This window comes from Cervus elaphus, chromosome 1, assembly GCF_910594005.1.
Source record: "Cervus elaphus chromosome 1, mCerEla1.1, whole genome shotgun sequence".
In the NCBI taxonomy this organism is placed as follows: domain Eukaryota; kingdom Metazoa; phylum Chordata; class Mammalia; order Artiodactyla; family Cervidae; genus Cervus; species Cervus elaphus.
This window is the reverse complement of record NC_057815.1, coordinates 8802275-8826699: the sequence shown is the minus strand read 5'-3', so window position 1 is coordinate 8826699 and position 24425 is coordinate 8802275. Positions and strand designations below refer to the sequence as shown.

The window sequence follows — 24425 nt, the reverse complement described above, 5'->3', positions numbered from 1 at the left end:
AGGATTGGTTTTCTGCTATCTTCTTTCTATCTAAAATTTATCCTGAATTTAGATGATTGAGTAATAAAATTCTCCCAGAATTATAGGTCTGCTCTCTCCAGGGATGGTGTTTTCAGAATACATGCTGTGACATTCATAAACAAATATGAAATAGGGAGAAGCATTCCCCACTTGACAAAAAAGAATTAGCTTCTGACTCTCTGGAGTGATTCTTTGACCACTGATTCATTCCCTTATGAATAAGCCTCAGTCTTCCCTGCCTCCGATAGAGGAAAGCACAGAATGTGCCAAAGAGACTGGTTCTTTCAGAGAACGGTTTTATTTATCACCCTTATTTGCAATTTTACTCCCCTAAAAGGAGCCGTCAGCTGCTCATCCATTGACTACAAATGGCCAGCTCTTTTGGTGAACAAGGACGGGGTCAGATGCTAACTGCTGGTGAAGGGGACAGAATGAGGAGAGAAAAGGGCATCGTGCAAAAAGGAGAATGAAATGGCATTTAGATGTTTGCTTTAAACAGACTTCAATTGAAGGGGAAATTGTGTACATGAGGTGCTCTCTTAAGAAATGAGTTAGGAAATAAAGGAGTCAAATTAAAATTGGATAGAAATCCTAGGGCAGTGTTTCCAAATGCTGGCCCAGTTCATGGGACACCTCTTTGGAATCAACTGCCTAGTAATCAATTGCCTAGTAAACTTAAAGCTGCAGGTCTCTAATCACAGAATCACTGGGAAGTATGTCTGGGGTTTTCTGACTGACTCCCCCAGATGAGCCTAGAGCATACGGTTAGATTTGAGAATCACTGTTAGATCCTAGGCTAAATAAACAAACACAAAGATTAACAAAGCTGATGAAATATTTAAGAGGGAAAAACAGTGTATAGAACCAGAAAAAAGAGATGGCAGGGCTGACTTATCTGAAGACAAACTAATATAGCATTTTGCAATAAATGCACGGTTATTAACTGAAGACTTACAATGTATCCAGTGCTACTCCAAATGCTTTCTGTTTCTCACTTTTTAAAAATCTTTGAATTGTAAGGAAGTCATAAGCAAGGAAGGATCCAGGAAGCAGACTGCACACGAGACACAGCATTTTTAAGGCACTCCGAGATCGCACAGCAGGTAGGTGGCTGAGCCAGGCTTCCAACTCAGGCAGCCTGGATCCAGAACATGTTTTTGTTGCTCAGTTGCTAAGTCCTTCCCTACACTTTGCGACACCTTGAACTTGAGTCCACCAGGCTCCGCTGTCCATGGGATTTCCCAGGCAAGTAGGTTGGGATTTCCCAGGCAAGTAGGTTGCCATTTCCTCCTCCAGGGGAATCTTCCCAACCCAGGAACTGAATCCAAGTCTCCTGCATTGGCAGGCATGTGCTAAACCTCAACCAGATACTGTTTTCCCTATGCAAATACAGGCTCTGAGGAAACAATGTTTAATAAGGTAGTATCTCCCCTTAAGGAGTTCATAGAAATTCATGATGTCTTATAGCAAGTGCAGTGAGTAAAGTGCAGACAGAAACTTAAGAGATCCCTGCAGGACTTGAAACTCATTTTTATCCTTGAGATTTTTCATGGTTTGTATGATTAAGCAGAATATAATTTTCTGAATATAAAACTGCCATTAGATTGGACACTATGAACCAATATTTGACCACTTTTGATCTACAACAAGGGAAATTCCAAAAGATAGCACTGAAGAGAGGAGCAGAAATAGAAAAGCTCATTTCTTCAATTGTGTTTTGATAATTAATAGGTCATCTCTCTGTGAGAAAAAGTTGAGGTTCACCATTCACATAATGACCTAGTTATTTGTCATGTATTTACAGACCCCTGGTTAAAAATTAAGCACTAGCTCCTTAACCATATTTAAATATTACAAACAACAATATGAAGAGAGAGTATTGTTTCTTTCTATTTTGAAGATGAGAAAACTGAAGCCAAGAAGGTTTAGATTAACGTGCAAATAAGAGGTAAAGCCAGATTTCAGACCAAGGTTTGCAAAATTCCAAAATTTGTGGTCCCCTGCCACTCTGTAGCTGCAGGTCATAGGTGAGGATGTTCACTTTCACATGTTATAACTCATATTTATAGCTGGCACCCACCCACCTAACATTAGATGTGTTTACTGCCTCCAGATGACATGAAACACGGTAGATGTCATCATTAACACTCTGAGTACTTAAGCCATATTAATTCATTCAATCAGCTTACAAACGAGACATCTTTTATACTTTTGTTACCCAAAATATTTTATGAAAATGAGTCAATCTGCTAGTCTCTGAAAAAAAGTTTTTACCTGTTTCTTTGTTCATCAGAGAAAATTCTGACTGCTATTTTAAAAATGAAGTAAGTTCTTAATCCATCAAAGTAATCCAATACCACCCGATTCAAGATCAGAACAGATATTAAAAATGCCTCAAAGAAGAACTCACCAATTTAGAGTTACTGAAGGGACAGGCAATTCTGAATTAATAAAAATCTTAATTAAAGTATAAGTTATAAGAAAGTATATCTTATTACCTTTTGATATCTGATGGATGAATGAATCAAACTGGAGTGTGGAAAGTATAAGATTATAAAATATGAACTGGGCAAAGACAGAACCATGGGGAGATCTCATTGGACCTATTTTGATGACCAGATGAAGGCTATTGAATATAGTTTTACATGTATTTATGGACTTCCCTGGTGGCTCAGTCAAGAGTCTGCCTGCAGTGCAGGAGACCCCGGTTCAATCCCTGGGTCAGGAAGATCATCTGGAGAAGGAAATGGCAACCCACTCCAGTATCCTTGCCTGGACAATTCCATGGACTAGAAGCCTGGCAGGCTATGGAGTCTCAAAGAGTCAGACAGGACTGAGCAACTTCACTTTCACTTTATGTATATTTATAGGTCAAGGTGCTGTTATACTTTGAGGGAAAAAGTAGTTTGTGGAAGCCAGTAAAGATTTCCTTTACCCTTACAATCTTTTTATACTGTATTCTATATATAGATGCATGTATAAATGCCCAATCAGTAAGTCATGTCTGACTCTGTGACCCCATGGACTAGAGCTCACCTGGGCTCCTCTGTCCTTGGGATTTCCCAAGCAAAAACACTGGAGTGGGTTGCATTTCCTTCTCCAGGGGATCTCCCTGACCCAGGGACTGAACCTCTATATCCTGCACTGCAGGCAGATTCTTTACTACTAAGCCACTTGGGAAACCTGTATGTATATATGCATATACACTGTACTACATAGAGACATAAAAACCAATTTACTGATATCAACTTTCTTAAGCTATTATTTCAACACAGACAGGTATGAAGAGTTGGAAGACAATGATAATAAACCCATGACTGGAAATTTGCAATCCTCCATCTGAGGATGAGAGGCAAGAGGGAGAGAATATCGATACGTCTACAAAAAGAATATAGAGACTGCTTTCAATTATAGCAAGTAGTAATGGTCCTACGATACACATACATACTAAGGCAAAGCAATATATATATATAGTATTATATATAATCTGTGCCATATATATGAAATCTCACAAAGATAATAAGCTCCCCAGATTTCATCTAAATAAACACAAAATTTGAATTGTTAGGGATGGAATTCATAAAGTCTTTTTATAGTGTCAAGCTTAAAAAAAACAACTAAAAAGGGACAACTGAGTATGGTTTTCCTATTTGAAACAGCCACACTTTGTTCCATCACATTTATGACTCTTCTCATACCAATGTCACGGAAAACAAAATTCTTATTGGCATTCATTTTTGGTTTGGTCATTTAGACCTACCTCCAATATCTTTCAAGAAGAAAAAGTCATCTTCTGCTACAAAATAGGAAGACTAGCCAACAAACAATAATGAATAATCTTGAAGGGAACAAAGAAACACAGGGGAAAATATGATGTATCTATTGCTCATAACACATTATTCCAAATCTTAAGGGGCTTTAAACAACAAACCTGTATTATCTCACATGCTTGTGGGTCAGGAACCTGGAAGCAGTTTATCTGGGTGGTTCTGGCCCAGGGTGTCTCATAAGGCCGCAGTCAAGGTATCAGCCTGGGGACACTACCTCCTGGATAGGACTAGGGAGACAAGACCTACCCCTAGGACAGGAAGGAAGTGGGGAGGTCGTGCAGAGACTGAAAACAAAGCCAATAATTGTAACAGTGCACTGTCATAAATGTTATGTGGACATGGTCTCTCTCAAAATAGCTTACTGGACAAAGTTAAAGCCTTTTCTATGTTAACTTTTCTATGTTAACTAAACGCTTTTCCGTGGCTGTAATTTCTCCAGTTTATGGTGCAACAGAAAATCTAACATGGATTTCTCCTTCACAATTTTACCAAGAGAAGAGTCGTTCTTACCAGAGATCTTCAGGAACCGCAGCATACATTTTTCCTTTGCTTATTAAGTCAAGGACTTTCCTTATGAACGGTCCTTCTGCTCGGTGTCCTTTCAGCTGACAGAATGTGACTCAGTTAGCTTCAGAAGCAAAGGAAAGCGTCCTTCTCTGACAGACGAACGGAGAGACACCAGCTCACGCACTGGAGCACGTGCTCTTCAGGGCCGAAGGCTGTGGTGGGGGCTGCTTTATATACGCCAAAGCAAGGAGGGGGCGGGGTTCTCTCCGCACGTGCCTGCGTGCGTGCCAAAGCAAGGAGGGGGCGGGGTTCTCTCTGCACGTGCCTGCGTGCGTGCGCCTAATGGATTCCGAGGGCCGAGTGCAGCTTCTCGGCCTGCTGCCTCCATCTTGGATTGACGTGTCATGCGCGGTTCTTCCCGTGCAGCCCACCAGCCGTTTTGCTATAGGAACTTCCGTCTGATGCGCCCGGGTGGGGGCGGGGCATTGTGAGTCACGTGCCTGCTCTCTGAGGCGGGCGCGGGGAGGAACCTCTGTGTGTGATTGGTCCGTCGTAACCAGGTGACCGAAGGACGCATTCCGGTTGGCAAGGGCCAGCCAGGCGAGCGGCTTTCAGTCTGGAGGCGGCGGCGGAAGGAGGAGGAGCTCCGACCGCGCTCTCTCCCGGCAGTGGCTGTGCGTCTCAGCGCTTGTCGGGTCCCCACCCCTTTTAAATAAGCCCGGCTGGTCGCAGCCTTCACTGACTAGCTGACTCCGGGGAGGCGGCGGCGGCGGCGAGACAGCGGGGGTGCGGCCGGGCCGGAGCCCTGCTCCGGCCCCGGCGGCGTGGCGGACAGGAGAGAGGCAGGCGAGGCCGCGTCTACCTGTGCGGCGCAGCCCCGGCATAGCCCGGGTCTGCCGGTGCCCGCCGCTCCATTGTTGGGGGAGGGGGCGGTCTCTGAGCTTGGCGGAGTCCGGGGCCGAGCGGAGGCGCCCCATGGGGAACACGTTGAGCTGTTGCGTGTGCCTCAGTGCCAACCGGCGCGTGGGGCCTGCGCCAGACTCCGAGTCTGAGGTCTACGAGGCGGCGGCCGGAGACCCGGTGGCCGTAGCACCGGCGCCGGCTGCCGTGGAACCCACCGAGTTGGATTTCCGAGCGGGTGAAGGCCACCACCTGCAGCACATCAGCGACCGGGAGATGCCCGAAGGTAAGGAAGCGGCCGGCGCGCCTCGCCCCTCGCGGGGCCGGCCCCGTCTGCTCTCGGGCTTACCTCTGGCCTCCGCCGACCCCCAGGTCCCCCGGGAGGAAGCCGCCGCCTAGGGCTCCTTCCTGCCTGGAGTTGGCTCTCTCGGGGCTGGGCACCAAGGACGGAGGCTGGCCCTGCCTGGCGTCCCCACCCCTTATTCTTTCTCCGTCGCGTCCGGCCAGTCTTTCTCCCTCTTCTCTACCCGAACGCCCAATTCTTCCTCATTCCCTTTTCGCAACCCGACCCAAGACCCTCAAGTCTGTGGCTCCTGTTCGTGATTCTATTTAACATCTTGTGGGACTTTGTAAAGACTTTCTGATGTATTCTCTCTTTTCTCAATGAAAACTTAAATACTCCCAACTTCGGCGATATCCATCCCATCTTCCAATCCTTACCTATTCAGGTGGTACCTAAGAGAAGGAACGAGGTAAGGATCTAGATACACTTCCACTCGTTAGGATAGTTGATACTCGGGACAATTAAGACAGATTTTAGGGTTTGTTATTTAAAATCAAAACTGCTATCGACAGAGTTAGTGTGGCGTTAAGTAATATTCTGTCTAGAGTTGTCCTGATTGAAGCGACCTTATTCTAACTATAATTTGAAAACGATAAGAAAGAAAAAGGTTAGAGGGGGTCTTAAAATAACTGAACGGTGTGAAACGTTACTGCAACGGCTGCAGGGAATAGTTTTGTTGTTGTTGTTGTTGTTTTTACCCAAAGACGATCCCACGGAGCTCAGATTAAGATTCCCACTTTGACACAAAAATGTCTTCAGCTCCCCAGCTTTAACCAACTTCACTTGCATGTTGCCTCTTCTAAGGGAGGATTGGGGGTGGTTCCTGAGACTGTTGGTCAAAAGTTTCAAAGGAGAAAAGAGAAATTCAGACTGTAATTTGTAATGCAAAGATTTGGCAGTTGAGATGGCAGATCCTGCAGGAAAGTTGTCTCCATGGCTACCTCTCCTTCCAACCCCCTCCTGCCCGTGGAATCCTAGTCAACTTTTATAACGTTCAGGGAAAATTCTGAAGACGAAGTGGCTGGGGGTGGGGGTGGGTTGTCACGGAGAAGAGGAGAGAGAGGAGAGGAAATGTTTGATTTTTTTTTTCCTCTAGAATTTTGAGACTGGACGGCTCTAGGTTCTAAAAAAAAAAGATTCTGGATAACACTGTGGCTCATTAATCAAGACTGTGTTCTTTAAAGTAGAAAACATTGTGCCGTGAAGATGTTAAAGCCCCACTGGCCCACTTGTTTCATTTAAATGCCAGAGAGTATTTCTTTATTTCATAGAGGATATGTCTTATAGCTCTTCTATTTAAATTTTATTTGGGTTTATTTAATTTCTTTCAAAGTTAGAATAGGTAAGCCTGTGAACTCACCCATATGATGGACATGGCTTTGTAAGTGGAAAGTACTCCCTTTTCAGAATACTCAGATACTGTGAAAGCACAAATTAATGTAAATTAATTGTAGCTTTAAAAACAAAGCTTGTGCATACCTGTGAAAACTGCTCAGCTTGTTGCTATAAGGTAAGCCTCTAAGTGATTTTAAAAAACAGTAGTAGGCTAGTGTAGGGAGACCAAAATTGGACTTCTGTATGATTCTTTTACGATTTACAACATATTTTCGGGTGTATTTCACCTGACCCTTCCATCTATAAATAAGGCCTGTGAATATTCTCCCTGTGATGCCAATGAAGAAGCCAAGACTTAGAGCTCTGAAATAACTGTGTAACATAGCTACTGAACAGAAGAGACAGACTTGAGAATGGTAGATACACCAAATTCAGTTGTTGGGTGCTTAAAAAAAAGTTTGGAATGCACTTTTTATTTTATAATTTATCCATAAGATAGGCCTAACTCAACTTCAGTTTGGTTATTTCCATTTGAGTTTATTGTTCACAACTCAGAAGCAACACATACCTCTGCATTCTGTGTCTGTACATTTCTTACAATGGATAGGAATAAAAGAAGTCGTGAAATAGCCTCAATTTACCAGTCAGGTAAACATGTTGGTATATTTTAAAGAGTTTGTTCTGCTGACTCAAATTGAAGCCGAGAATGCCCTGGACAGAGGGACATTAGGAGAAACCGGTAAGGGGGCAGGTAAGGTACGAAGCATTTAGTGAGGGGGAGTGCTGAGCCGGGAACTAGAAAAAGAGGGTTCATGAGCACAGAATTTACCTTTTTATGTTTGACATGATTGTGAAAATTTTACTTAAATTTGTCTCTCTTTTTTGGCATTCAATAAAGTGATGAGAGAAACCTCAATTTCAGCATTTGCCTATTATTAAGTTTCCATAGATACGAGGTCAGAACACGAATGTAAAGTGCAAGCACATTGGAAGTTTGCTCTTAATGTTTTTATTTCAGACAATTTTATATCAGTTTCCCTGGAAACTGAGAAATACCTGCATTGATATAAAACATTTTGGCTTTTCTGCAATGAAGAATTATTTGGTTACTTAGACAAAACCAAACATAAATGATGCTGTGTGTTTTTCTTCAGAAACCTTTGAGAAGAACATGATTTCTTCAAGCTGTTTCAGTTAACTCCTACGAACCTAGTATAAATATCAGATAGACTCAAAAGAATTTTGTGGCTATCTTGCCTTTAACAGTGTATCTAATGTAACTGATGTTACTGTCAATAATAGAAAATAAGATGCTAAGGTCCTATTATCTGATTTTATTATTATGCATCAGCTTTTCAAACAGCCTTTATATTCTCCTCTTAGGAACTTTGCTCATTCTCTGGTGCAAGCTGCTCTCTCAAGTGATTCCTTCCTTCCATCCTCCAAGGAGCGGGTAGGGAAGGAATTGACAACGTAATGGGGGAAAACCTCTGAGCAACAGGTTTTTCCTCCTTTCAGTAGCTATTATAAACACTTTTTTTTTTTTTACTTTTTTGATACCAGTAAACATTTGGGGTAAAAGATTTGCAAAATACTAAAAAGTCATTCACTCATACTCAGAATATCCAGAATTTTCATTAATATTTTGGTGTTGGTTCTTCCTGAACCTTTTGTATACGAATAAACAGAATGTTGTGTTTATTGTATGAGATCGTTCTTTGTGTGCCACATTGTAACTTTCTCTTGTAAAGTGAAGACGGGAAGCTCCTGGAACCATGCTGACACCTGAAGCGTGCCCCAGGATGTATTTCCACGCAGCTGCATGTAGCTGTGCAGTCTGCTTTTTACCACCTGTTTAATGGTTGGAGCATCATTCATTTACCCACCCTTTATGGTTGTCTTTTATAATCTCATTATATTGCTTTAATCTGGGCACAGACATAAAAAGTGATGTATCGTACTTCCCTGCAGAATTCTGGTCTTGTGGCTTTGTCTTTCGACTTAATTAAATTCATAGGGTGAGTCATTTTGTAGTTAAGGTATTTTAACATTAAATGTTCTGTCCCCAAATTAAAGTTACCATTGATTTGTCACTGAACAGTAGATTTCCTCTCTTAGGTTTTTGTGGGTCTTGGTAACCTGTCGGTGTCTTTGAGTCTGAGTAACTAAACTACCGCTCGAAGAGATCTGAAATTAATGCTGGTCTTGGGTGACAGACCCATCAAAGGACAGCATTAGAAGAAATCTTAGATGATGAAGGAAAATTGGGGGAAGCATAAATGATTTGGGGTACACTGAAATGGATGATTATTGGGCACGATTTAGGGGCAGGACAAACAGAGGTTATACTGACAAAACCCAAACCCTAACTCTGGTCTTTACTTCCTAGAGGTCCCTGGGGCCTGTTGACACAGGAATAATGTCAAGTAGCGAAACACTGAGAAGAAAGAAAAGGATGGTCATGGACTGGGGAGGGGGCAGTGTTACTGGGGGTGGTCTCCTTAAGTGACAGTGAGCATCCTAGGAGTGAAGGGGAGCCCTGTGAGGTCCTCAGAAGGAAATATGCTCGGTGTAGGCAGAGGACAGAAAGAGGGTGGCTGCAGCTGAGTGAAAGAATGCCAGGAGGAATATCAGGGGGTTAAGGCCTTGTGTCTAGTAGACCTTGACAAGAAAAAATACGGATTTTAGTCTAATTGTAATGGGAAACCATTGAAAGGTTATATGCAAGGGAATGGTGATAATTCTTAAAGAAGGGGAAGGAGACGTGGGGAGAGGGGAGGGAGATCAGACGAGCTACTCGCTACTCTCACGTGGGCAGGGGTAGAATGAAGCAGGGAGACAAGCTAGGAGGCTGGTGTAGTCACTCAGCTGAGAGCCGACAGTGGTTTGAACAAAAAAGCAACATTAAGAAGGGCCTAAAATAGGCTGACTTGAAGAAACTGAGTGAATCTAAAAGTAGGCTAACAACAATATGAATGGGATAAGTCACAGAAAAAGAAATGCGGATGGCTTTTAAGCGTATCCTCACACATAAGAGAAATGAAAATACAACTACTGTAGCTTGTGTTGGGAGAAAATTCAGAAACTCGGCACTGCATTCTTTGGTGATACTGAGGAAAGTTACATTCATATATTGCTGGTAAAAATGGGAGATTGGTCAACCCTTGACGGGGAAGTTGGCACAGTCTCACTTAATCCAGAGATCCTACTAAAGGAATTTATTCTGAAGGTATAGGCTGCATATGTTGCATTATCTTCAGTAGCAAAATACTGGAAATAATTCAGATGTCCAGTAAGGGACTGGTAAACTAGCACATCCAGACACTGAAGAATTAGGGAGCTGTGAAGGAGCTCTCTCCACTGTTAATGACTTCATCTGCAGGGGATGTTAACCTGAAAAAAAATGGGGAGAAAATATACACCAATCTCCATGACAGAAGCAGGAGAAATGATATGTATTTGCTTATTAAAGAAGAAAAAGGAAGAACACTAGGAGAAATGCTTGCCCTTGGGTACTCTTATCCTCTTTCCTTTAGTGGGTGGCCTGACTCAATGACATGAGTTTGCACAAACAGAATCGTGTAGGACTGGGAAGCCTGGCGTGCTGCAGTCCATGGAGTTGCAAAGTCAGACACAACTTAGTGACTGAACAACAACAAAGCACTATCTACTTAAGATGTTATTTGGCTGAGGGTGATAAGTGGACATCAGTTTTCCTATGAAATGCTAAATGTTCACTTTTGGCTTTTGAGTTAATTTGTGAAAGCTGTGATGTGTCATTTATTATGCTTTATATAGTATATCCCCTCATGGATTGCAGCCTTGTCATGGTGAAGGGGCTTGTGTAACTCTGTGAAGCTATAGTGTATGGATTGCTCTTGAATTTCATTTGATTCTTATCGTGTTCTGAGTTAGGCAGTGTAGGGATTCTTCTCTGAGGTATAGAATTGTCCAAGGTTTTACTCATTTTTAAAACCTTGATAGATCAGGACTGTAAATTCCATGTACATGACATATAGGGATAAAATTTATTGATGTCATTTTGTGCTCTGCTTTGAAATACTACCTTTTTTCTCGCCCCTTTTAGAAAAATTGTTTATTTTTAGGGTATTAAAGCAATAAAACTTGAAGAGTTAAAACAGTAACATTGTATGATGTGAAATGAAATCACCATAGCTTGCAACCCAGAAAGGTTCCTAAAAGTCCAAGAAGCCCGAGCTAAGTACTCCTTAGAAATACATAAATCCAGGTATACTTACCTGTCTATCATCTCTTGGTCATCATCATTACAGCATTTGATTGAGGATTAAGGTAAGGCAGGACTGAGAACCAAGTTAGAGGCAAGTTGAGAAGCAGTTTGGAAGCCAGGTTGGTCAGAAACTGGGGAAGCAGGTCAGTTGAGGGGGTTGCAGGAGCATGCTGTGTGCCCTCCGGTGAGACAGCCCAGGTCAGCATCTGCTGGCAAGAACCGCTTGGCTAGGGTGTGAAGTGTGGACTCAGATGAAATCACCGGATGACTGTAAGACATGAAATGTAATATTAGCCATAAAACTAATATACTGTACTACTAGGGGTGATAGGGCAGTTCAGTAAATGGAGTAAACCTTTAAGTAAACTGGAGCCCAGAAGTTGGCCCAGAAAATGCTGACAGTCCTGTTTAATTGCAATATATTAAGTGAAAAAGAACTAAAGAGCCTCTTGATGAAGGTGAAAGTGAAAGAGGAGAGTGAAAAAGTTGGCTTAAAGCTCAACATTGAGAAAACCAAGATCATTGCATACAGTCCCATCACTTCATGGCAAATAGATGTGGAAACAGTGGCTGACTTTATTTTTCTGGGCTCCAAAATCACTGTGGATGGTGATTGCAGCCATGAAATTAAAAGACGCTTGCTCCTTAGAAGAAAAGTTATGACCAACCTAGACAGCATACTAAAAAGCAGAGACAAAAGGTCCATCTAGTCAAGGCCATGGTTTTTCAGTGGTCATGTATGGATGTGAGAGTTGGACTATACAGAAAGCTGAGTGCCAAAGAATTGATGCTTTTGAACTGTGGTGTTGGAGAAGACTCCTGAGAGTCCCTTGAACTGCAAGGAGATCCAACCAGTCCATCCTAAAGGAGATGAGTCCTGGATGTTCATTGGAAGGACTGATGTTGAAGGTGAAACTCCAATACTCTGGCCACCTGATGCAGAGAGCTGACTCATTTGAAAAGACCCTGATGCTGGGAAAGATTGAGGGCAGGCAGAGAAGGGGACGACAGCGGATGAGATGGTTGGATGGAATCACCGGCACAATGGACATGGGTTTGGGTGGACTCCGGGAGTTGGTGATGGACAGGGAGGCCTGGCGTGCTGCGATTCATGGGGTCGCAAAGAGTCGGACTCCACTGAACTGAACTGAACTGAAGTCAGTATGTTGGCATTAGTCTCCTCCTGTCAGATGATTTCTTAGTCACTACCCTCTCTCTGATATTTTGACAGGGGAAAATCATTTATTGACAGTTTGACAGCATAATTTTAACACTTTTAGGCTTCAGTAATGCATCTTGTTTGTCCTAAGTGGCCTTTATTTTCATATTTTTAACATCTGCAATTGAGATGGATCTCACGATTGATAGAATGTTAGGTTGGAGGAAAAGTAATGTTCAGTGACCTGGTATTTTACAGGTTTCCTCCTGGGAGTGTTTATATTAAGACCCCAACTTAAATTTTTTTAGCCATCCTTTTTCCACATAAGTCTATCATGCTGTCAAATAAGTTGCAATTTAAATTGGTAATATAAAAGTGATGGGTCTTAAAATATAACTTTAATGATAACCCCTAATCATAAGCTCAAGAATATTTCTCCTGGGTTAAAACATTCTTAAAGATTGCTAGAGAAGTAATTTTAGGAAGAATTCACATATAAAATGCACAGTAATTTCTCAAAATACCTCTAACATTACTGTGTGTGCTTGTGGGAGAGGGGATGAGGGGAAGTGTGGGTGGTAATGCTTTGCTTCAGAGTTGACAGTCTTACCTTTGTGACAGTGAAGAGTACGGTAGGTTTTTTTCATCGTCTCCTTAGACTCTTGGCAAAACAGTTAATGGAGTGTGCAGAAATATTGTGTGTATGTATGAGTTTACTGTCTAATGGCTTACCTGTCAAGTCTGTTATAAAATAGTGATGTAGTTTTCACTGGCAAAAAGTGCAAGTTGTATAGAAAATTGTTATATAGGCTGTAAACAGAAGATTAATATTTTCTGAAAACCTCATGCAAATTGACAGCAGTAAGGCCCTGGTATGTTTAGTATGTATGAATGATAGGCAGCTCACCAAAGTGGAAATGATGCTGATAATTATGGGAAAGTAGTAAAAACTGTGTAATCGAAAGAAATACAGATTAGATCTACAGTGCTGTTCCTTATTTATATTAGTAGAACTTCCCCCCCGCCTCTCAACTGTACAGAGCAGGGGTCGGAACTAAAACTGTCATGATTGGTAGTATTATACATTAATGTGGCCCCACCTTCTTCAGGAAGCAGTTTAGCACTGTACCTTGAGCCATGAAAATGATCTAACCTTTTGGCTTAGACATCCCACTTTTGAAGATCTTTGCTAAGGAGATAAAACCATTATTTATTTAAAAAGCTGTATAACTATAGATGAAAAGTTTCCTCATCAAAGAATAGAATGTTGTAAGTACCTAAACCCCAGCAATAGGGGATTGGCTAAGTCCAGCACAGGAATAACGCTTGATGGACTGTTGTGTATTCATTAAACAGTAAATATGCAACAGTGAGATGTAGAAGGGTTGTTAGTAACAAGAAGACATAAATTATACACTAATTAGAGCTTTTTCTAATGTATAAGGAAAACAACTAAAAGTAAGGGTTGTAAGTCTGTGGGTTAATTTTTAAATAGGGTCATTTTGGCTCATGCAAATTTTTGTTCATGACATTTGTTAAAGGAATGAGCAAGTGACTTTTACCTTTCCCCACCTTCATTGTGATCATCAGTACTGCTGGTTAACCAGGTCTCTTTCAGTTGCAAGTTTGAGAAAATGTCTCAGAATAGCTTAAATTAAAAAATATATATATTGACTTTTATATAACTGGAGTTGAATGAGTAAATTAAGCAGTACTTGACCCAGGAGTTCAATGACCTCACAGCCTATCTCAGTTCTGCTGTCCTCTATTGATCTCTCCTGAAAAGCCTTTCCCCTCATGATGGCAAGAGGAGTGTCCAGCAGCCCCAGACTAGCTAAGGGTCCTAGGGCACCCCTCTGCCTTCTTCTGCTTCTTGGAAAGTTCCAGGAAAGCTGTGATCTGTCAGTCAGTTCTGGGGCATGTGCCCACCCTTGAAACCTCTAGGGTAGGGTAGGGGGAGTGCCAGCTCTTTTCTGATCACTTGGGCAAGTTTACTTTTTTCCTGCATGTTGTCATTTCTTTTATCCCAGCCTTCTTGATTTCTATATATAGATCCGTAGTAGCACATCATAGCATACCTGTAACACACCCTGGTTTGGCAGGGGTGTGTGTGTGTGTGTTTGGCAGGGGTGTGTGTGTGTGTGTATGTTAAAGCTTGCTTCTCTTTGATCCTGACACTTATTTTCCCTGGACTTCCATTGACTCTTGTTAAATTTTACCATTCCATAAACCCTGATGAAAAATATGGCTACTTTGCAAGCATTTCTGCTTATTTTTTAGATTCCAGTGTAGTCTGTTTACTTTCTGGTACAAGTAAGTAGTCATGAATCCTTTCAGAAGCCTTAGGTCGAAAGTCTGTGCCTGTCAACTTTGTGTATAACTGAAATAATTTATTTTCCCAGTGTCCCACTTTTCAAATCTGTAGGGGGGAAAAAACTTTAAAATAATTTTATGGGTCTTTTACATAAAACTGTTGAGTAGAATATTTTCTCCAAAAACAGCTTAATAAACTCCAAATGCAGTGAAGGAATTTTCACGAAGAACAAAGCAGTCGGTTTAGCTATGTAAATTTCTAGTGCTGGCAGTAACAATTAAATTCCCATTAAACCAGGAAGTCCCAAATTACTGTTCATGCAAAATTCTTTCTTTGGGGAAGAAAAGGCTTCTAGGTAGATAACATTTGTTAAATGCTGGGTCAGACAGAATTCACTATGGGACTGGTTAGTTTTTATTTATTTTTTCATTTATTTTTATTAGTTGGAGGGTAATTACTTTACAATATTGTAGTAGTTTTTGCCATACGGGATGGGGAACACATGGTTAGTTTTTAATATATCAATGTGTATATTCTTTTGATTCTCAGCGATAATGTGTAAATCACGTTGACCACCAAAGTCCCCTTTAAAAATAGGCCAATTATTATGTGGTTTGGGAAATGCTGCCTTAACTGTTGCTCTTTAAAAATCTTGGTCCAGTTTCTTAAAAGATTGTTTAATTGGTTTGAGGTGGACTTCACTAAGTAACTGCCCATAGGGCTTTTACGTTTGTTTTAAACAACAACCTTACTGTCCAGCATGGCAGCCTGTGCTTGCTTGATATTTCTGCCTAAATAGAAGACTGTCCCACCTTGGTGCAAGGTGAACTGCCAGCAGACCCACCTTTTTTATGTAGGTATGGGCAAAATTTTTTTCAAGCAGCCCTTTGATGTGCTCCAGGAAATACTGTTACTGAAGCCCTCTATTAATCATGCAGCATGAAAGGAAGAAGTGAGAGTTTAGCTTTGGAAATAGAGGGCAAAGTTAAAACTCACTATCCTGGAAGTGTTCCTATGGATCAGAACATTGAACTCTTATGTAATCCTCTTAAATCTGCCATGATGAATAGCCCCTAGATAAACGGCAGCCAACTAAATGAGTTGGTTTGTTGAGTGTAGTTGGAATTAGCCATTAGATTGTCTGAAGAACGTTTGCCAAAAGCAGCTCATTTGGTTATAGCATATTTGATTGATCTGGTATCTGATAGTAAGTGACTACAGCATAACTTGCTTCTTGAGACTTCTTGAAATGTGCTAGTAATATCAGCTTAAAGAGAGGTGACTGAATTTTTAATCAATATGTAGGAGGGGAATCACATACATGATTTGCCTAAAAGTGGCATAGATTAAGTGCAAGTTAAAAAAAAAAAAAGCCTAAGACATAGCCCTGGTTTTATTCCACATATATGGAGAATTTCTACAATTTTTCTGTTTCCCAATAGAATTTTTGTATTGTTGCCTTTACTACAGTTTCCTTCTTGTCATTACTAAACGCTCTTCTTAAGACTATTAAACTTGATTAAAATCAGCGTGTAGCTGTTTTAAAAGTCATGTCTTTTTCTACTCAACTAAATTGTCACACCTTTTTCTTTTTCCTGTGCAGACTTAGCTTTGGAATCAAACCCTTTTGACCACCCAAGGGCAAGCACAATTTTCCGGAGCAAATCTGAAACGGACGGTAAGACAGTGTTTTCCCCCCCCTGAGAAAAAGATTGAAAACTGTTTTTGTTTTGTGTATTATAGGAAGATACAGAAAAGCACTTAGAATGGTTTAATTTTTTTTTTCATATGTGATAATATTTTAATATGTGATGTTTTATTTTAATATGTGATGATACATTTTTCATTTAGGTGTCACTGTTTTAATGAGGAAAAACACCCAGACCATCTGTTTATACACTTTGCTATTTCTTTATCAGCAGTCAGCTTGCCACATGATTTAGTTGTGGTCTGTTTTTCCATGCTACTTTGTCCTTTTCCTTTCGCTCCAAGAGCACATGAGGTAAAGATGAATGACACGGTTTAGGTCACAGTTAGGTCTTCATAATCAGTTGTTATGTATGGGAGTCGAGGCTTGTGATTTCGGCACCATTTTGCACAGTGCTCAACCGGGTGAACCTCTCTCACATCCAGATTCATGTGAATTTTTAAGTTCTTTTAAAAGTTCTTATAAGAACTTTTAGCTCTTCAAAGTTCTTTCATCCTGATGTAGTGCTGGGTCAGGGTAATCAGACCAATGTGCCTGCCATATGGGATTTTCCAGAAGGTTATCCTCAGTGTGGGAAACCTTGTGTAAATTTCCAGTGTCCTGCTTGTTTTAAGATGAGAATCAGAAGTTTTTGCACTCCTGCTTGTCTTGCCTGCTTGTCTTCCTTAATATATGTTAAATCCTAGTTTATTTGCTAAAAAGCCATATATGATCAGGTTTTTCGGTTGTTTATGAGAGCAGGAATACCAGAAGTGAACGTTCTATAATATTTGAAGTAATGCAGCACAGTAAAAAATAGAGGGTTCTTTTCCTCTTTTATTTTCATTAGATTACTGGTTTTTATCAAAGGGTCTGTCTCAGGAACAGCCAGACGGAAGAGGGCCAGGCATGGGGGCAGGGCCCAGAGTGTACCACATGTTCTCCAACCTGGGAGCTCCTGGGGTTTCTAGTTTGCATTTTCTTAAAGTGTGTGTACTTTGCCTTGAGGCAATTATTTTTAGTTAGGATTACTGTATTTCTCAGTCTTTTCCAGACTCCTGAGCTGCTCACACTGTAGAGAGACGGTGGAGAGAGTAAAAGAAACACTCTCCCATGCCCCTGTCTCTCCTCAGTCTAAAGGAATTCGTGCTTGTGATGCCATGGGAAAGTGTATGGCCTAAGACCCTCTTTGAGCTTATATTCTTCTGGCCTTTGTTGGAGCAAAACAGTTCTATGTGCTGTCGATGTATGTTCAGTGAGGTCAGCACGTATGTTAAAATTTATAGATTACTTTTCAGTGTGTAAAGAACCTGTATTTTTTAAGTTGGGTGTTTGAGTAGGTGACCAATAAGTGGTTCGGGATGCTTCCAGAGACACGGGTGCTTGACCAGAAACTGGAACTTGGAGTTGTCATCTGTTAATCCTGGTGACTAAAGTACATGTAGAACTAGAAAATACTACATACTGTGCAGCTGGTAAATTTTTTTATCAGCTAAATATCTCACCTGGCCTAATTTGCTTTGTCCTTTTCTTTTGTAAATGGAGAGTCTTTGATTTGTACCTAATACAGAGTATCTGTTAGTATTAGTCAAATAGTAAAACTAAGTTTTTAAATATTATTTATAGGATTCATTTTGCTGGGTGGTTTAAATTATATATTTTGTTGGAAGTTATTTTAAAAAACAGAATGAAATTTTAACTCATTGTGTATATTGGTAATCCATCAGATAATTAGTGACTTATTTGTCTATGGTAGTTTTATCAGAATTCATCAGTTAGTTTTTTTTTTTATTCTTAGTGCGAGAAAAGAGGAAGAGCAACCATTTAAACCATGTGAGTAAATAGTTGAAAAGTTAAGAAATCAATAGTTTGATTAATTAAAAGTATGTCTGCCATGATTCCTAAAAAGTATGATGGATCCAATACTGTTAGCATTTAACCTCTTATTTATAAAATTTCTGAATCTCTAGTTCCTAATTATCAAGTATATTCAGAAAGGTTTTTGACTTAGTAGTACCCTTTTTTTTTTAAGGGTCCTGACATTTAAGTTAAATTTCAATAATATGGTTATAGCATAAAGATCTACCTTAAATTCTTTTGCCTTAAATTTTTTATCTTAGTTTTTAACCAAAGTAATAAAAGTGTAATAGGTAATTTAATTTTTAGCACCGTCCATTGACTTCTTGGCACAACAGGTGAAAGCTTAACCTCCTCGTCCACCGTGATTTTATTTCCCTCCTTCTGGTCCCTTTACATGCATCAGTTTTTGTTAAATCGGAATCACTGTTTACTTTATTATGACTAAGCAAGTATTGTTCATTGCTGAGCCATATAGTTCTCTGTGCCACCTCCTTATACACCTTTCATTCTTTTTCTTCAATATTAATGAAATCTGAGCACTTCTACACTTCTCAGGATAATCCAGTTCTGCTTTTTCTAGCAAACATGATCTCACACAGCCCAACATAGTTGAGTAGCTCCCTGGCCAGTCTCCCTGTTTTCACATTCTTCATTTTTGTTCTGTGGAATTAATTTCCTGACTATATTCACTCTAACAGCTATTTTTTCCCCCAAATGTTGTAACATTTGTCACATGCCTATCAAAAATATTTACCATCCAGAAAACCACATCTGTTCCATTTCTTCTTGGAGACACTCTTCGCCAACCTTTTGTCTTCCTACCTCCTACATACTAATGATTCCTGGACTAGCTCTGTGCCTGTTTTCCTGGGATATCTATGTGAAGTCACCTGGGATCTCACATCACTGCTCTCTCGTGTTGGATCGCCTATGTCCTAGATTCTGTTTCCCTCTGTCCTGTTTTACTGGAGCACATTTTCCTGGAAAAAGGCACATGAGCAAAAATTTTATAAAGACCTAGCCTCTGTGAAACTCCTTCTATTTGATACAGTGTAGAATTCTAGGTCGAAACTAATTTTTGCAGTTTTAGAGACATTTCCCTCTTGTCTTCTCATTTACAGTGTTGCTCTTAAATCTATTGAATTTGATACATTGTATATTACCAAGTTAGTCTTTTCTCCATTCCTTCCTCCTGTGGAACTTTGTAGTACCCTCTGTCTTTGTGGGGTTTTGAAATTTCATAACATGGTTTGGTATAGACCTTGTCACGCTATTGGGGCATTTAAACATGCAGAACATCTTTTCTTCTAGTGAATTTTTTTGTGTGCTGCTTTGGTATTTTCTATTTTTTTCTTTTGGATTCCTGTTAGATGTTGAAAATTTTAGAGCAATATTTCTGTACAGATTTTTTTCCCCTTCTGTTTTCCATTTTGTCTTCTTGTCCTACTTCATGGAGGTTTCCTTGACTCTGCTCTAATCCTTCTATTGAATATATTGTTTTGTCTACCTTATTTTTTAGAGTTCTCTTCCATCCTTTCATTCTTTTTTTCACTGATGCAATTTCTCATCTTTCTGTAGATGTTGAAGATTTTTTTTTAAGTTTTTATTTGCTCCTGGATTTTTATCATTCCCATCAGTTCCTTCTCCCTGCTTTGATCTGTGACTTCTTGGAGGTTTCCCTCAAACATGTGATGGTCCCTCGCTGTCTGTTAAGATCTAATTGGAAGCATCACTTTGCTAACTGATAGACCTCACTGCACGGATTTGGCGACCACGTCTCTGAATTTTGAACCTGCCTTGGGTTCTGTAAGCCAGATTGGTTTTGTTGTTCCTGGCCCAGTCACTCTGTAGTTCCAAGGTTGTGCTTCCTCTGTTATGCCATGTCAGTTACTACTCCTTTATCTCATTTTTTCATCTTTCAAACATCAAAAATCATCTGCAGTTTATCCTGTCTTGGGTACAGCTTTTTTGACAAAATACTTTTAATTCTAATGAGATGATATCTCTGAAAGAAGGTGGGAAAAGAAGTAGATTTGTGGTTGGTCCACTCAAAGTTGGATTTATACTTTGAATGTAAATTCTCAGTTTAAAAGTTTTAATTCAGTATAGTTAATGATACTGACTCAGACAGTACTTTCTATTATACCTACAATTAGAATACTGCACATTTCTACTAAGGCCTTGATAAGAATCCTGTTCAGACTACTCATCCTGCCACATTGGCCATTAACGTGCAGTAATGTGGATGGAGTAGTTTCCACTCATGCACTTCTTGTTGTTTTGTTGCTAAGTCAGACATGACTCTTCTGCAACCCCAGGGACTGTATCCCACCAGGCTCCCCTGTTCATGGACTTTTCCAGGCAAGAATACTGGAGTGGGTTGCTATTTCCTTCTTCAGGGGATCTTCCTGATTGAGGGATCAAACCTGCGTCTCCTGCATTGGCAGGTGGATTCTTCACCCACTGAGCCACCAGGGAAGCCCCACGCTAATGCATAGAATATTACAAAATTTTAAGTTAAAGTCTTAATAATTATTAATAAACACATCTAAAGCTTGTGGAAAGGGGAAGAAAAAAGTGAATTTCAGCTTAATTTTTTTGATGGGTTAAACTCAGAGGCAGTAGGCAGGATGGGAAGATTCACTTGGGTGGAGGCAGAATTTCAACAGGTGCTTGACTTTTAATGATAAGTTTTGGGGGGGATTGTTACTTATTAGTCTTCCAGTATGATGATTTTCTAGTCTTTGCCATTAACACTGAAGTCTACTAAGTAAGCCTTTTCCCTTCTTGTAAAGATTGTAGAAGTCCATCTGTTCTGTCCTTAGCTCTGAATGAAGGTAAATACTCTTCTTCATTGAACATTAAACTATCAGTGAGTGGGTTCTGCTGTTTGATTTTTGTATTTGCATTTTATATCATTAATCTTTGTCAGTGTAGTTTATTGAGGTTTTGAGCCAGTGATGATAAGGCTTTAATCATAAAGGACAGTTACCTTAAATTTTAAAGTGAGATGAGGGGAAAGTAACCTGTTGGCAGCTAATACATCCAGGCTTTGCTCAGAGGCTTTAATTCTGCCATCCTTTAGTGAATAGTAGATGCCAAAAGTTTGAATCGCTTCAGGAGTAGGCCTGGAGAAGCGTTCACTATTTCTTTGGTAGGATCTAGCCAGTAGTCTGTAGGTTACTGATAGACTAAATGAGCGCCCGTAGTCTGTAGGGCTACGTCTGATTAAACTTCTTAAACGTTTCAGCACTAATATTTCCAAAGATAAACAGATATAATTCATAATAAAGAAAAAAGTTTTAATAGAGAAAAACGGGATAAATGTTACCCAAAGCCAAAGCTCTACAAACTAGTCTATATTTTGGTGCATTTTCTTACTATTTTTATTCCCCTCATAGGTAGATTTTATAGTCAGAACTGACTTTTACTGTGTGTAATGTGTCATACTCTTAATAGTGGTGACCTTTTAAAAGATAACTTCATTTAGAATATAACTATTTGAATGAACAGTTTTCATGCTGTGTCTCTTTTGAGATTCTGAAATTACACATTAACCAGATGGCTTAAGGAATATATGAGTTTCAGTTGAAATCATTTCTAGCTTGAAGGAGAAATTCTCCCAAATAGTGGTACTTTTCAGGTATGTTATGTGTAGAACTTTTTGTTAATAAGGAGTAAGTGGCCTTGCCATAAAATACCTGAAACAAGCAAAACGGTGGCTTATACACCCATTTGGATAGTTCTTATTATTGGCTACTGGCAATGTTTATTTAAATGCTCTGTATTTAAAAAAAAACATTGACTAGACTTTCTCCTTGTTTCACCTTTGATGCGTTTGTGGAGGAGATGGATAGAGTGTGACAGCGTGGTGAAAACTATTTTAATAGAAGGAAGGAAGGCTCATCTGAATTAGTAAACAAAACCCAAGAAAACCAAGTGTTAAAACTGTTTGTGTTCTGTGGTATTAAAGAATGCTATTACTCAGAGCTACTGACAGTGACTGGGATTTGATTATTGGCCTTTACTTAAAGGAAGAGAATTGTCCTCACATAGTTCAGGCTGTTTTAGTATTTGACTATGGCTGTGTTTTGGGCTCTTCACAAATAAATGGATACTTCTAAAGTGTTTTAAAGATAGCTTGTTCTCTAGAGGGTCTGACAAAGCTCTTTGTCACCTACCCAGCACCACTGCAGATAGTTTGAATGTGTATCATTAGCATGATTTACCTTCCAGTTGTAATCGATCTTAAATAATTGGTCAAATGCTTCTTGATTCCTAATTTGTCCCAGATTCTGTTCTCAGCAGCTGGAGGAGGAGCAGTAAGAATCTGTCACCTGGAGGAGCTTGTTTGCTTACTTAGGAGGGGGATACCAGGCAAGCAGTTGAGACCATGTAACAGGTGGTGAAACAGAGGTGTAAGTGTGCAGAAAGGTAGAAGTTTGGTGGTGTGGCTGCTGGCTGAGGTTTGCTGGAGGTCGATGGGGTCAAGCTTGCTGGGACAAGGAGGAGGAAGAAGCCACTGCAGGCAGAGAGCAGCATGTGCAAGGCAGCAGAGTGCCATGATGAGTGGCAGATAACATGTAGAGTAGAATTAATAAAACTGTGAGATGAGTGGAAAGTATTCTCTGAGGCTCTCCCTTGTGTAATATAATGGCAGTCTTACTTAACCGTGAAATTCTCAGAGCTGCTTTGTCTGTTTCTTGGCTGTGAGAGAATCTTAAAGCTATACCCTTTCATCCTCCAGATAAGGAAACTGAGGCTCAAAGAGATTTATGGCCTTCAGGTCACTAGTGATAGAGCAGCCCTGGCATGCCCAGCCTCTGATTCAAAAACGCTTGTTTCCTCACACTGTCTCCCAAACTAATACATTTATGATTGGCGTTCATTGACTGCAATGAAATGCTCTCACATCGATATTATATAAAGCATTGCATTTTATTGTAGTAAATGAATAGAAATAGAAATCTCCGCTGCATTTCATTGCTTAAGGAAGAAACACTGAAGTCTTACTAAAAGCTTTCTCATTACTATAAAGGCAATTTATAATAGGTGCTTTCCAGGTTCATTTGTGGGTCCTTTTTCAAGAGCAGCAGTTTATACCACATTTCTCAGATCTTGCCTGTGGAAGTGAGAGTACAGAGGTTTCCCATGGAGCTGCACGTGATGCCACACTCAGCAGTTCATGGAGTATAAGGAAAATCTTAATGCTTTATCGTTTGACATTTTAACCAAGGAAAAAACACACTTTTATAGGTTTAACTTACTGTGACATTTTCTTCTATCTCCCTTCCCCTTCAGGTATCTCCAAGGAAGCTTACTAAAAGGTATAGCTCATGCCCAACCATATTTCCAGATGACAGCACAGTCAGCGAGCCTAATCTTAGAACCACAATAAAATGGTGAGTACAACTAGGTTGCCAAGGCTGAGTGGCAGACCCCCTTCATGCTGAAAGCATCCTCGCCATACATTATTTCATTCGTTTGGTTTGTCCTTTTCAGTGATCAGGTTAAGAAACTGGTGTCAACTCTATGTTGGCTTCAGGGACCTCTCAATATGAGTCTTCAGTTTCCATGTTAATCATAGAGTACATGATAGAAGGGAAAGTCAGTTAGCAAGTGAGAAATCCCAGGAAAAATGTAAACCTCATTTGATTCATTTCTATTGTTAAGACAATGTTGAACATAATGAGAAACAGAGGTACCTGTTTATTGTATGTTTCTAGAAAAAAAATTATTTCTTTATGAGTTGGGAGAGTCCTACAACTATGTATACTAGTTTGGAAGCTACCATTAGAAGAAGGAACAGCTTGTCCCCTATTGGCACTGAAGTGAATCTGCAGTTAAATTTAACTGGACTTGGTCAGATTTATCCCACCGTGCATTTTTTTCCTGCAATATTTCTGTAGGAAATTTTACTTCTCCTTCCTCTCCCCCAAAGAGGGGGAAAATATATCAAAACCGTTTTAAGGGGCATACTCTCAAGCTTAATTTCTCCATAGATGAAATTTGTTCAACTGAGATTTTAACTTAATAGACACATTAAATTTTTGTTTTTGTTTTTTTTTTTTTTAATTTTTGTTTATATATGTGTATCTCTAACACACTGTATCAATCAAAGCAGAGAACAAAAAAAGAGATGAAGTTTCAGAAACAAGGCTGTGGCCAGGCTTATACTTAAGAAGACACGAACAGTGTTACAATGACGAAAACTATTCCT

At 40.1% G+C, this 24425-nt stretch overlaps 2 protein-coding genes across 3 annotated transcripts in view; one reads left to right on the top strand and one right to left on the bottom strand.

Moving 5' to 3' along the window:
* LOC122682982 (cyclin-Y-like protein 1) overlaps positions 1-4664 on the bottom strand; it is a 103492-nt gene extending 98828 nt beyond the window's left edge. Inside the window, exon 1 of one of the 2 annotated variants that reach the window (XM_043886524.1) lies at positions 4362-4664. Coding sequence is in view for 1 of the 2 variants with exons in the window: in XM_043886609.1 (XP_043742544.1) it covers positions 4362-4386 (25 nt within the window). In the remaining variant the exon portion in view is untranslated. The remainder of the gene's footprint in view (positions 1-4361) is intronic. The other variant, XM_043886609.1, reaches the window with a different exon arrangement.
* A 334-nt stretch (positions 4665-4998) lies between these two features.
* Positions 4999-24425, top strand: part of LOC122682932 (cyclin-Y-like protein 1) — a 37677-nt gene continuing 18250 nt past the window's right edge. Inside the window, exons 1-4 of the mRNA XM_043886319.1 lie at positions 4999-5544; positions 16262-16336; positions 18144-18178; positions 23507-23607. Of these exons, the coding sequence (XP_043742254.1) occupies positions 5334-5544; positions 16262-16336; positions 18144-18178; positions 23507-23607 (422 nt within the window). The 5' untranslated portion in view covers positions 4999-5333. The remainder of the gene's footprint in view (positions 5545-16261; positions 16337-18143; positions 18179-23506; positions 23608-24425) is intronic.